Source organism: Mus musculus, chromosome 11, assembly GCF_000001635.26.
Source record: "Mus musculus strain C57BL/6J chromosome 11, GRCm38.p6 C57BL/6J".
In the NCBI taxonomy this organism is placed as follows: domain Eukaryota; kingdom Metazoa; phylum Chordata; class Mammalia; order Rodentia; family Muridae; genus Mus; species Mus musculus.
This window is the reverse complement of record NC_000077.6, coordinates 99,528,168-99,541,620: the sequence shown is the minus strand read 5'-3', so window position 1 is coordinate 99,541,620 and position 13,453 is coordinate 99,528,168. Positions and strand designations below refer to the sequence as shown.

The following is a 13,453-nucleotide window of genomic DNA, read 5'->3' as shown; positions in this document are numbered from 1 at the left end:
TACAATTTACATGCTAAATCTTAAATTTAATTAGAAAATAATTTATAAAATTATAATTGATAATAATTAATGGCTTCCAGTGAGAGAGAAAATATTCTCTGCATAATATTTTTTTAACTGAGAATGATTGAACCTTGAACTCACCATCATTTGGAATGCAAGGGAAATTGAGGCACGTGGCTCCCTGGAGTCCATGTGTCATCTTCCCCTGCACCCCAGCACTTTTAGCCGACTAAGCCCCTCCCCTCCCTTTCTCCTGTCTGAAAGATATGAGAGCGAACTGTCCCTGCGCCAGCTGGTGGAGAACGACATCACTGGCCTTCGTGGGATCCTGGGTGAACTGACCCTGTGCAAGTCAGATCTAGAGGCCCACGTGGAGTCTATGAAAGATGATCTGATTTGCCTTAAGAAAGGCCATGAAGAGGTGAGCGAAGTGGCCGCTGGGCCAAAGACTACAGGAAGGGCTCTGCTGAGAGATCTCATATGTATAAACTGAACAGGGACAAATACTGCCTAAGCTGGAACAGACCTAAAGACGTGCTCATTGCGTAGCATGATTGCCCCAGTGTCTTTCAAGGTAGATGTGGTGCACAGCGGGTATCATTATGTAAGACAACCCTCAGCAGTGCCAGGGAGGTGAGGCCACTCTTTCTCCTGCCATTGCTTGGGTAAAGATGTAATCCGACTCGTGGTTTTCTCCGTAAGCTCTATTGTATAAGAAGAAAATTGAGCTGATTAAACAGGCTGCGTATCCCATTCCAAAAGAGGGACAAATAATCATGCAATATTTGGGATCATGTTTTCAGGTACTGTGCATTTATAATCGTGTTTGTATCATAAACTACGAAATACAGAATGATGTAACAAAGTAAAACAAAGTTCACTCTGAATATTTTGATGGTAACAATAGCTGGCAATTATGGATACCTTAGCGTGGGTCATCAATTTTATAGATTTATTGTGTGTGTACTAACTCTTCCCTGTCTCACAATAACCCTCTGGGAAAGGGTACACAATATTACACCCATTTTGCAGAGGAAGAAGCTGAGACATTTAAACCTAATGGAAAGAGGGGATGGGAAAATGACTCAGCAATTAAGAGTGCCGATTGTTCTTCCAAAGGACCCAAGTTCAGTTTCCCGTACCCATCTCAGGGAGCCCACAACTGTCCATAACTGTAGCTCCGTGTGGCATACAGGCACACTTAAATGTAAATTTTTAAAATCTTTCTTAAACAGAAGTAATGAGAAGAGACCTAACCAAGAGAATCTGAACTTTTACCCAGTGTGCCAAAAATCAAAGTGCAATGCTTTTTTCATCACATTAACATCACAGACACACACACACAGAGCACTCTGACATTCTTCACTCCATTTCCACCCACAGGAGGTCAACCTGCTTCGTGAGCAGCTTGGCGATCGGCTCAGCGTGGAGCTGGACACTGCCCCCACTGTGGACCTCAACAAGGTCCTGGATGAGATGCGATGTCAATACGAGAGGGTGCTGGCCAACAACCGCAGGGATGCAGAGGAGTGGTTCGCTGCTCAGGTCAGTGCCCTCGGTAAAGGACTGGCTTCCGGGAGGGTGCCCTGCCTGAGCTCTCTAATGGGGCCTTTGTTTCAGACAGAAGAGCTGAACCAGCAGCAGAAGTCCAGCGCGGAGCAGTTGGAGGGCTGCCAGACTGAGATGTTGGAGTTGAAGCGCAAGGCCAACACTCTGGAAATTGAGCTCCAGGCGCAGCAAACCCTGGTGCGTGGGATGAACAGTGCCAGCCTTTGTCAGCAGCATCCAGAGATGCTATGCTCTTTGACAGAAGTCCAGGGAGATGCTCACAGTTCAGCAGCAGGTCTGGGTATCCAATTAGCCTAGCTGGCATTTCCCTCCCTTTCTTCACATATGTTACTTGTCCACAGTAGAAACAGAATGACAGATCAACGGGCTTTGTCCTCTCACCAGGGTGCCTCCCTGGCCCTCCTAAGCCTAAGCATGTCTCCAATACCATCAGCTAGAGACAAGAAAAGTCTCAGAACACAGTGGGACAGGGAGAGCTGAGCCAAAGGCCCTTAAGCTTAGCAACAGATTTTCCTTTCCTCTAATCGATGAACAGTTTTACAGATTCACCGTAGTGTCTAAAACAAAAAAACAAACAAACAAACAAAAAAAAACCACATCAAGTTTCAAGTGGTCATACAACAGCTAAGACCCGCACATCACCATAGCCCTCCCCACCCACACAAGAACACCATGCAGTGAAAGTCACGTATACCAGGTCCCATCAGGCACTGTGGTACCAGTTGAGCTTCATCCAAGGAGTTTACCTAGATGAACGTCACCTGAGCATCCACCTAGGAGAGGCATGGTGCAATCTATGGCAGACACCTTCACTAGCCCGGGTGAACAGGTGGGGGAAAGCTAGGGTCAAAGGAAGAAAGTTCCAGAATGTGCTGCAGTTCTCAGTAGAAACAGAATCCTCCTGGTGGTTGAACCCTGATCTTCTTTGTACCAACACTCACTGCGCAGATGCTCAGACTCAAGGGTTTCTTCACAAATGATGACAACCCTCCTTGAGCTACCCAAAAAAAGTTCTGGCTGACAATTGTTCTAATGATAGAAGCGACACATTTAAAGGCCTTGAGTTGCTTCTAGGCACTGTTCCAAATTCTCCCCAAGTATCAGCTCATCTCACCTCCCCAGCCTCCCCCATGACATAGGTACTTTGCATTCTCCATTGACTCTAGAATAAAACAGGCTCAGAGAAGCTAAGTAACTGGCCCTGAGGTCTCTGAGCTAGAAAGGGGTACATCGAGGGTCTGTCATAGGGTCCTTCTGAGAAGGTTCTACTCTTGCAGACGGAGTCTCTGGAGTGTACTGTGGCAGAAACCGAGGCCCAGTACAGCACACAACTGGCCCAAATGCAGTGCCTAATTGACAGTGTGGAGCACCAGCTGGCTGAGATCCGCTGTGACCTGGAGCGTCAGAACCAGGAGTACCAGGTGCTGCTGGACACCAAGGCCCGGCTGGAGTGTGAGATCAACACGTACAGGGGCCTGCTGGAGAAGGAGGACAGCAGGCAAGTTACACAGACCCCCAGAGTCCCCCCAGGAGAACCCTGTTTCCTCAAGGCCTGACTAAGGCCAATTCCATGTTTCGGGGTCTTCCTTTTCAAACAGTGAAAGAAAGGCGTGGCCAGGTAGCTCAGTGGGTATGTCAGTTACTTCTTTGCTTCTGTAAACATGGCCAAAGACAACTTGAGGAAGAGAGAGTTTTGCAGATGGGTAAGAGTATGTCATGGCTGCAAGCATCAGGCCTGACAGCAGGAAGTTTAGAGATAACAGGAAGTTTAGCCATCACATCTCAAACTGCAACACGGACGCAAGAAGAGTGAACTGAAAACCCACCCCCAGTATCGTACTTCCTCCAGCAAGGCTGCCACTGCTGCCCCAAACAGTTCTGCCAACCAAGAACTAAATGCTCAAATATCTGAACCTATTGGGGGGGGGGGGGATTTCTCATTCAAACTACCACTGTGGGTAAAGGTATTTCCTACAGAGCTATGATTGAAATCAATCCCTAGAACCTACTTGGTGGAAGAAAAGGCTCTAGAGGGTCTCCTCTCTCTCTCTCTCTCTCTCTCTCTCTCTCTCTCTCTCTCTCTCTCTCTCACACACACACACACACACACACACAGTATAAAAAGAAAATTTTTAAGTGAATAGCTGAGGCTAAGTTATGAAAAATGTTCTAAAATATCCTCAAATTCTGAAACAGAATGGTTTTCATAGATCAGGAGATAACATTTCACAAGCTAAAAAGAAAGAGTTGTGCAGCAATGTCTGCTGCAGTGAACTGAAGCAGCCATGGGCGGGGCTGTTCTGGGGCCAAAGATGGAACGGGCTAGAGTCAAATGCAAAGCCTCCGCTGAGGACAATTGGGAAGGCAGTCTCTAATGTTTCTGAGATGACTTGCTACCAGCATTCTCTTACTAAACTTAGTTTGAATTGGTTTCCCCCAGACTCCCCTGCAATCCAGGCTCCGGAGCACCCATGCCGAACAGCACATGTGAGCCGTGTTCAAACAGCATGTGTGAGCCGTGTTCAGCCTATGTGATTTGCACAGTTGAAAACTGCTGTGCATGACAATTAAATCTCCAGCACGCTGGATGAAAATCAAAACTGCTCAAGAAAGAAGTCCAGACCTGATCCTGGCTACACCCAACCTTGAGACACAGATCTGTCCCGGAGTCAGGACCTCAAACATGCTCCACCCAGTGCAGAAACAGATCTACTGGGATTTCAGATCCTGAAAATCTGCACTAAGCATCCCGGGTCTGTTGATCATAGCTTCTGCCTTAAGCTTGCTTTTGGTATTCTAGAAGCCCATGAAGCCTTCTTGCTAATCTCCAAATAAAACTTGTTTCACTTCTTTAGGGTGGTAAATACAGTTTAGTGGTCAATGGCCTTGGCTATAATAGGCATTTAACAGAAGAGAAGTTGTCTAAACCCAGGACTGTAGTTTCAATTTGCCTAACACCAGTCTGAAAATATCTTTACTCCTCAAACAGATTAAATAATCCATGAGAAATGTTGCATATATAAAATGATGGATGACTGCATCTTTCTCAGAAATAAATTAACATGTATTTTATGTTTAATTCTCGATGAATAAGGTTCTCCTATTTTTAACATTTGCATATTAAGGGGAAATATACAGTTCCGGCCCACAAATGGCCAATATTTAGAAGGGACTTCTAATTTTCATTCTTATAATTGGTTTTCTACATAGGGATAATTATACTTAACAATTTATACAGTTTCATATTCTTTTCACTTATGTTACCAAAGCACTTTAATCCCAACTTAAAAGAAAACATTTTCTGTACTCAACATTTTAGCAGTTGCATTATTTAATCTATCATAAAGTATACCTAGGTTATAAAAATAATTACTCTCACATAGATGCCATCATTAGCAGCTGTAATTTTAGCCCTCAAAAGAGAAAAACCAGGTTTTGTTTTTTTTTTTAACTTTCTCAAAAGTTCAAGACCAGGTTTGCATAGTGAGAACCTGAATCTGATGTCCACCGTGGGCTTCCAGGCTATACAGCAAGATGTCCATAGGGAGCTTCAAGGTTAGAGGCTGTGGTTTAATAAAGAGGGAGGAAGAGAAGGGAACTCATAAAAAGACTAAATACACGTAGATTTCTCTATTCTTCCTCCTATCAGAAACCCACAGAATTGATATACTAATATCAATTAAGTTAATATATTAATTTTTGAGAATTTCATACATGTGCTTTGATATGTGTCCCCCTAACTCCATGCAGACCCTTCCCACCTTGACCTTTTCTCTTTTTTTTTTAACCCACTTAATTCAATTCATATCATCCATATATTCTCCAGCATGGGGCCATCTACTGGAGCATAGTCTACCTGCCAACAACTACACCCTTAAAGGAAACTGACTCTCCCCCCTGAATAAGTCCATAACTTTTCGGCTGTGGGTGGTGGCCTGTGAGTCCCTCCTCACTCCATGACAAACTGTTGACTAGCGTGATCTTGTGTGGCATCTGCAGTTAATTCCAGTTCCCGAGTACAGCAGTCCTTTTGTGCTCAGAAAACACTGTCTGCTCCTGGACCTCTGGCCCTTGCAATCATTCTGGCCTCTTTTCACAATAGTCCCTGAGTCTTGGGGACAAATGCATGTTGTAGACATCTCATTTGCAGCTGAACATCCCTCTGAAATGTGTCCTCTGCACTTTGACAAGGTGCATGTTTCTGAGTTGACCTCTACATACACTGCACAAAGAAACTTCTCTATGAGCTCTGATAGTGGCACTTGTCAATGGGTATACAAACACGAATCAAAAGGCTGGCTTAATACTATATCCACTTAGCAAAATGACAGTGGTAGCTATTCAAACTAGCCAGCAACAGTGGAGCTTCTGGTCAGTACCAACATGATTTGTCTATGACCCAAGAACAATGTCTAGTGTCTTTGGCAATAAAAATCTGGGGTTTTTTTTGTTTGTTTGTTTGTTTTTTGTTTTTTGTTTTTTGTTTTTTTTTTGGTTTTTTGGGGTTTTTTTTTGTTTGTTTGTTTGTTTGTTGTTTTTTTTTTTTTTTTTTTGGTTTTTCGAGACAGGGTTTCTCTGTATAGCCCTGGCTGTCCTGGAACTCACTCTGTAGACCAGGCTGGCCTCGAACTCAGAAATCCCCCTGCCTCTGCCTTCCAAGTGCTAGGATTAAAGGCGTGTGCCACCATGCCTGGCTTCTTTTTTTTTTTTTTATTTACTTATGTGTTTTTTAAATGTGTAAATGCTCTATCTGAATGCCTGCATTCTAGAAGAAAGCATCAAATCCCATTAAAGATGGTTGTGAGCCTCCCTGTGGGTGATAGGAATTGAACTCAGGACCTCTGGAAAAACAGCCAGTGCTCTTAACCTCTGAGCCATCTCTATAGTCTGGTAATAGACTCATATCATCAAGTTCTAGGGAAATCCTGGGAGTTGACATGAAACAAATATAATACCCTGAAAGGCAGAGGAAGCCAGGACCAGCTGGAGATTGGAGTCTCAATGAATGACATCGTGGTGGGACCCTTGGATTTCCTTTTCTCCTCTCATATCCCAAAGCAGGAGCTGAAGAGATCAATACCCCTGTAGCATGAACAAGCGCAAACCAGAAAAAGATGTCTCAGGGGGAAAGCTTGGTCTCTCTAGATAAAGAACCAGAAAGGGGACCACCTAGAAAGACAGAAAACCTTTAGACACTAGCCACTCAACCCAAGCAAATGCCACAGGGGTAAAAGATCATTATGTGTGTTACCATGCCCACCAGGACAGACCTTCCCATCTTTCCAGGCCATAAACTTCCCCCTGGGAGTCAAGACAGAAAAGGCTGAGGAGGGAGACCCAGGACCTTCATTTCTACTGGGTAATGCTGAGACCTCCCCCTACTGCAGTGAAGACTATGAAGTGAGTTTGCACTTAATGCCTCATTCTAGCTGTGAGAAATCCTCTTAAGGGTTGGTCTCCAAGGAAGCCTAGAGGAAAACAATAACAAAGGCACATAGAAGACAGTAGTAACAAGACGCTACCCACCTAGCCAAGTAGTACCCAGGGAAGGAGCCAAATCTCAGCCTTCTAGCACTAAGGAAGAGACCTCCCTTTAGCTGTTAAAACAGAAAGTGGGGAGCTTGGGTCTCCACTCCTCTTTGGCAGCATGAGGTAGCTTCTCCCTTCCCTTCCCTTCCCAAATAATGTCAGGGAAACATGTTTGAACGAGATTGAAATGACAGCCAGAGTCTCCGAATATAAACCCAATGTTCCACTGTCTATCAAAATTCACGTGTCCTTTCAGAAACCAGAAAAACACCAAGTCTAATGAAAAAGAACAAACAACAGATTCTAAGGCACCCATGAGGGTGCTACAATAACCTGGTAAGGGGATCCAAAAGAAGTTGTCACAGAAAAGCTCCTGTGACCGTGATCTGATTGGCTTCTTCAGCTAACAAGGAGCACAGAGATGTCCCCGTAAAGAAGACAGCGGGATGAGCCCAGGGAAATTTCCAGAACTGAAAAAAAAAAAAAAAACACTAACCCAAAATGTGAATCTCAGTGGATAGAGTCACAGACCTTGATGTGCTGAAGAAAGACAGAGCAGAAAATCTGATTACAGGGCAGAAAAAAATGTCACCCAGCCTGAACAACAAACAGATAATAATCCAGAAGCTCTGAGGCATTCTGAAGAACTTTGGAACTGCTTTGTTTTATAAAAAAGATAAAGAAGCCAAGCCAGGGATGTATTTGGTGGAGACATAGGATGGTGCAGGGGAAGGGGGTGCCTCTGGGGGCCCATGCTGAGGCATCCCTTCCACTGAGGTATGAGCCATAGGAGGGCCACACAAAAGTATAGTACAAGGGCCACACAAGAGTATAGTATACAGTAAAGTTTATTTAGGGCATGGGAAGGGGAGTTGAAGGGGGTAATAGAGACAGAGAAAGTCAGAGAGAGAGAGAGAGAGAGAGAGAGAGAGAGAGAGAGAGAGAGAGAGAGAGAGAGAGGAGGAATAGAGGCCAGCCATGAACATATGGAAGTGGAAGGAGAATGAGGAGAGAAGGGACAGTGTGGGAATAGGGGAAGAGAGCAAGAGAGCAAGAGTGAGGATGGGGCAAGCAGCCCCTTTTATAGTGATTCAGGCATACCTGGCTGTTGCCAGGTAACTGTGGGGCGGAGCCTCGAAGAAATGCTAACAGGGACCATATCAGAAGACCTAAGCTTCATATCATGGAAGGAGTGGAAAGTGCTTGGCCAACTGTATTTAAAGAAATAAAAGTTAAATTTTTCCACATCTTACAAAGGTCAAACTGATAGATTCAAGAAGACAAGCTGACATCCAAAAGGATAAATTTAAAAATCAGAATCCACACAGGATGTGTGTGTGTGTGTGTGTGTGTGTGTGTGTGTGTGTACAGGTAATAGATAGATAGATAGATAGATAGATAGATAGATAGATAGATAGATAGATGAAAGACCTCTGAAAACCAAAGAGCAAACATTAAAATGAAAGAACCTAGAGAGAATAAAACTTTAATAAAACTTTACCTATTGAAGAAAAACTGTTTAAACAACGATAGGTTTGACACCATAAGCCACTGGACTTGTCGTGGAGACAAATGCCTAAGAGGTACAGTTTAAAGTAGGAAAGATTAGTTTCTGATCCCAGGTGCAGAGTTTTCAGGCCATGGTCAGTCAATTCCATTCCTTTGGGCCAGTAAGGCAGGATATCATGGGATGAGTATGCAGTAGAGGACGGTGAACTCATAGAGACCAGGAAGTGGAGAGACAGAAAAACAGGAAGATGCCAAGGACAAGATACCTTTCAAAAGCACAGCATCGCCAGAGACTTCCTGTAACCAGACCTTACCTGCCTCTTCAAACTTGCCCCACTTCTCAAAATCTCGAGACCACATGGGGCCCAAGCCTTTAACATCTTACAAAGGTCAAACTGGGGGACCACTGCATATCCAAACCACTACAACCATGACACCAGTAGGAAGCGGCAACGTTCAAATGCTAAAAGAAATCATCGACACATAGGCATTTCTTATGTTTATGTGCTTCTCTGTCCACTCCCAAGATGACCACTTTGGAGACTGCACATGTAGCATAGTTGACAGAGCACTTGCCTTGCATACTCAAACCTCTGGATTTGATGACAGAGCTGGGCGTGGTGGTGCAAGCCTATAATCCTGGCACTCTGGAGGTGGACAAAAGAGGGATCAGGAGTTCACATCAACCATAACTACATGGCAAGAATGAGGTCAGCCTGCGATATATCCACTCCTATCTCAAAAACAACAACAAAACCTATTTTGTTAATTTACTTTAAGCGTACAAATTAGTGGATCTCATTGGAACATTTTCACACATGTACTTTGATCACATTCGATATCCTTACTCCCCCTTACCCCTCCCCCCAGACCCCTCGCCTCTTCCCTGACAGCTCTCCTTCTATTTCCATGTATACTTATTTTTGGTTTCATCTACATATGAGACAGTGTGACACACACACACACACACACACACACACACCTGAGTCTGGCTTATTTTGCTTAACATGATGATCTCTAACTCCACCTAGTTTCCTGCAAATAACAACATTTAGAAGATCACTCAGAACAAAAATTACCTAATGTTTGGATGAAAATTTCCTGATTTTGCATCTGTAGTCTAATTAGATCAGCTGTAAGAACCAGGAGAGGCATGACTCTCAGGTCCCTGGTATGCCTTGCCTATAACTTCCTGTGTGTATGTAATTATTTCAAAATCTAAAACTTTCAGAGAAACTCAACAGACAACTAAAGGATAGTACCCCATTGTTTTCTATTTTTCCTTTGAATGTTCATAAAAAATTATGCCAATAGTAGTTCATGAGGGTTTAAGGATACATCAAATTTCAGACCTAAAACTTTATACCATTCATATAAAATGTGCTGACACAACATGGCTCTTCCTCTAACAATTAAAAAGGTTTTGAAAATACTCAAAGTGAAAAGTCTTCCAGATGAATTAACACATGGGGTATCATCGCAGCTCCAGTATTGCTCTGTTGCTAAAATTTCACAAAACCACAAGAATATCATGCAAGAAAATTACAAGTTCAAGTTACTTGGAATGTTCCAGCAGATAAATCTCCTCACAGGCTGGCTGGCTAGCTATCACCCATCTTCACCATAGTTTTGCTTCAGCTGTAAGATACACACACACACACACACACACACACACACACACACACACACACACACATGCCAGGCATGGTAGCACATGCCTTTAATCCCAGCACTCGGGAGGCAGAGGCAGGTGGATTTCTGAGTTCGAGACCAGCCTGGTCTACAAAGTGAGTTCCAGGACAGCCTGGGCTATACAGAGAAATCCTGTCTCGAAAAACAAAACAAAACAAAACAAAAGATATAGACAGACAGATAGATAGACAGACAGACAGATAGAGATATAGATTAGATATAGATGTAGATATAGATATAGATATATCCATTTGCCTGCAAATTTCTTGATGAGTAGTATTCCATTGTGTAAATATACCACATTTATTTTTGTTCATTCTTTGGTTGAGGGATGTCTAGGTTGTTTCCAGTTTCTGGCTATTACGAATAGTGCTGCTATGCAAATAGTGGAATAAGTATCCTTGTGGGATTGTGGGGCATCTTTTGGGTATATGCCTAGAAGTGGCATAGCTGGGTCTTGAGGTAAAATCATTCCCAATATTTTGACAAACTGCCAGATTGATTTCCAAAGTGAGACCCATCCCATGGGAGAGAGCCAACCCCTGAGATTATTAATGACACTCTGCTATGCTTGCAGATAGGAGCCTAAGCATAACTATCATCCGAGAAGTATCATCCAGCAGCTGATAGAAACAGATGCCTTTGCATCCACAACCAAACAAAAGGTGGAGTTTGAGGAGTCTTGTGGAAGAGTAGGGGGAAGGAATGAGGGAGCCAGAGTGATTAAAGGCACCAACAAAAAGGCCTACAGAGTAAACTAACCTGGGCCCATGAGAGCTTACAGAGACTGGGCCACCAATCAAAGAGCAGGCATGGGCTGGACCTGGGTGCTTTACACATATGTAGTAGATGTGCAGCTTGTACTTCATGTTAGTCTTCTAACTATTGGAGTTAATCAAATCACACACACACACACACACACACACACACACACACACAGTGTGCTAATCAATTATGCCACTGGTGCTCCACTGTATTTCACACAATAGCTTTGAAATCTCCATCTTCTCAGAAAAGCTTCTCAAGTAGCTGGTATTATAGGCATCTACCATCACACCTTGTCTGAGGTGGTAGGGACATTAAGGGGTAGGACCTGCTGGGATGGAGTCTGACCTAAATCTAGCTTTGTGAACAAAGTGACACCGTCCTGGAAAAATGTATGAAGTCATATGAAATTAGATCCTGCCATGCTACATCCACTCCAGTAGTGACCCTCCTGACAGGCCAAAAAGCCTGGGCACGGTCCTGAGGCGAAAAGTTCATGGAAACTTAGTCTCCTGGAACCGTGGCATTCTGTGTAATGAATGCTCCAGTGTCCTTGCTTTAGTTGGTAAACAGATCTGTGTGCTTTCCCTTAATATTGCTTTATTATAAGTGCATCTAAGGATTGATTTTTGACATATAGCTAAGTTAGATCCCTCACCAGTCCTAGGCAGTCCTTGAGCTGACCATGGGCTTTGAATTCAATAAGAATGTTGCCTATTCAGTGACATTCAGATTTGCCTCTAGTATTGTAAGAGAGATAGTAAAAGAAATCAGGCATTACTATCTACTACATAGAGTTAGAAATCTCAGGGCATGCTACTCCCAAATGCAGAAATTTACCGTTTTCTAGGAAGAAGGAAGGTTGTGCTCTAAGGAGGAACCAGAGTAGATACTTAGAACTATAGATAGCTGAGTTACACCCATACACAGGAATTTACTATGGCCTAGGGGGAAGGTGGACTATACAATAGACTAGAATAGGAACTATGGCAAGGGCACAAAGCCCTTGCCCCTGACTTCTAAGATTAAGCAGACCTTAGGTGGGGCTGCTTTTGATTCCAGTTGTTAACATTGAATTTTATCCCAGTTGGTTTCTGCCAGTCCTTTGTAGGCTTTCTTCTGTTTTGTATAAAAGTTACTTATAAGACATGTGCTTGCTTTGAGACAAAACACATTCAGATCCACACTCCCTTGTGTCATGTCTGTCTGTCACCCCCTTCTCGCCTACTCCTTGCCCACCTGTAAGCAGAACCCCGAGTTTCGCCCGTGGATCAAGGACCCAAGTGAGGTTCGTCTGCGGCACTGCCACAGTTATGCGCAGGCTGGGCACCTCCTCTGTGTCTTTTTCTGTCCTCCCCATGAAGTTCCCTCACACGCAATTTCATCCTTTTGATGCCATCTGAAAAAAAAAAAAACTTTATTAAAGCTAAGCAGGTGATGTTACCATCTCTTAAATCTTGACTGTGACTCAAATAAAAGGGTTTTTTTTTTTCCTTTATACAGTACACAGCCCAGGTTTTTTTGTTACAGCTGTAGAAGATGAACTCAAGGACCATGTTCATTAAATGGACCCCTTCCACACAACATTTGATACAACATTAGGATAACAGCCCAGAATGAGCATAGAAGACCATGACCGACTTCCAGATCTGAAATAACCTTGCTAGCAGCATTCTGAAAACTCCAGTCCCATTTCCAACTCCAAAAGCACAGCACAGACATTACTCAAAGCCTGAGGTGTGTGTGTGCTCAGGGGCACACTTTTCATTTAGCACACTGGATTGTAGCCTCTGGTTTTGACACAAGCCTGTCAACCTATGCGCAAGCAGAGAAGCTAGTGGAAATATCTAATTACCAAGAAGTGTATACTCTCTACTAGCCTTATTCTTGTAAATGGACATTTCTGTCTCTGTGTCTCCCTCCTGTTTGGTCTTAATAAAACACATGAAAGATAAAAAAGATTATAAAATATTATTATATCATTTATATGTAATTATTTACAATGTATTATATTTATATTTTTATTTATATATTATAAATATGTATAAATATACACACACATATATATATATGTATGCATCTATTCTTTTTCAACAATTTTTCAGTACCTGTAAACACTTCTTAGTGAACTATATCCATGTTTCCTATCAGAAAAGATAGACATGGCTGCCTCCCACCAAGCCGGACAATTTGTCTGGTCAGTAAATCTATTTGTCTTTGGAAAAATAGGGGCTGTTTATAGCCTGGGCTCCTGCAAAGCACAGGACAATTAAAGTAGAAAAATCTTTATCATGGGTGGCCACTTGGGGGACCTCCAGTTACCTTTAACCCTTCACAGTCCTTTGCATAGTGTTGAGCTGACATTATTCTAATGGTACAGGTTAAT

General features: G+C 43.1%; 1 protein-coding gene across 2 annotated transcripts in view; it reads left to right on the top strand.

The window, feature by feature from the left end:
* Krt40 (keratin 40) overlaps positions 1 to 4,886 on the top strand; it is a 6,486-nt gene extending 1,600 nt beyond the window's left edge. The window contains exons 3-7 of one of the 2 annotated variants that reach the window (NM_001039666.3): positions 268 to 424; positions 1,387 to 1,548; positions 1,624 to 1,749; positions 2,850 to 3,070; positions 4,013 to 4,886. In NM_001039666.3, coding sequence (NP_001034755.1) covers positions 268 to 424; positions 1,387 to 1,548; positions 1,624 to 1,749; positions 2,850 to 3,070; positions 4,013 to 4,136 — 790 coding nt within the window. In that variant the 3' untranslated portion in view covers positions 4,137 to 4,886. The remainder of the gene's footprint in view (positions 1 to 267; positions 425 to 1,386; positions 1,549 to 1,623; positions 1,750 to 2,849; positions 3,071 to 4,012) is intronic. The other variant, NM_001317213.2, reaches the window with a different exon arrangement.
* Positions 4,887 to 13,453: the final 8,567 nt, after the last annotated feature.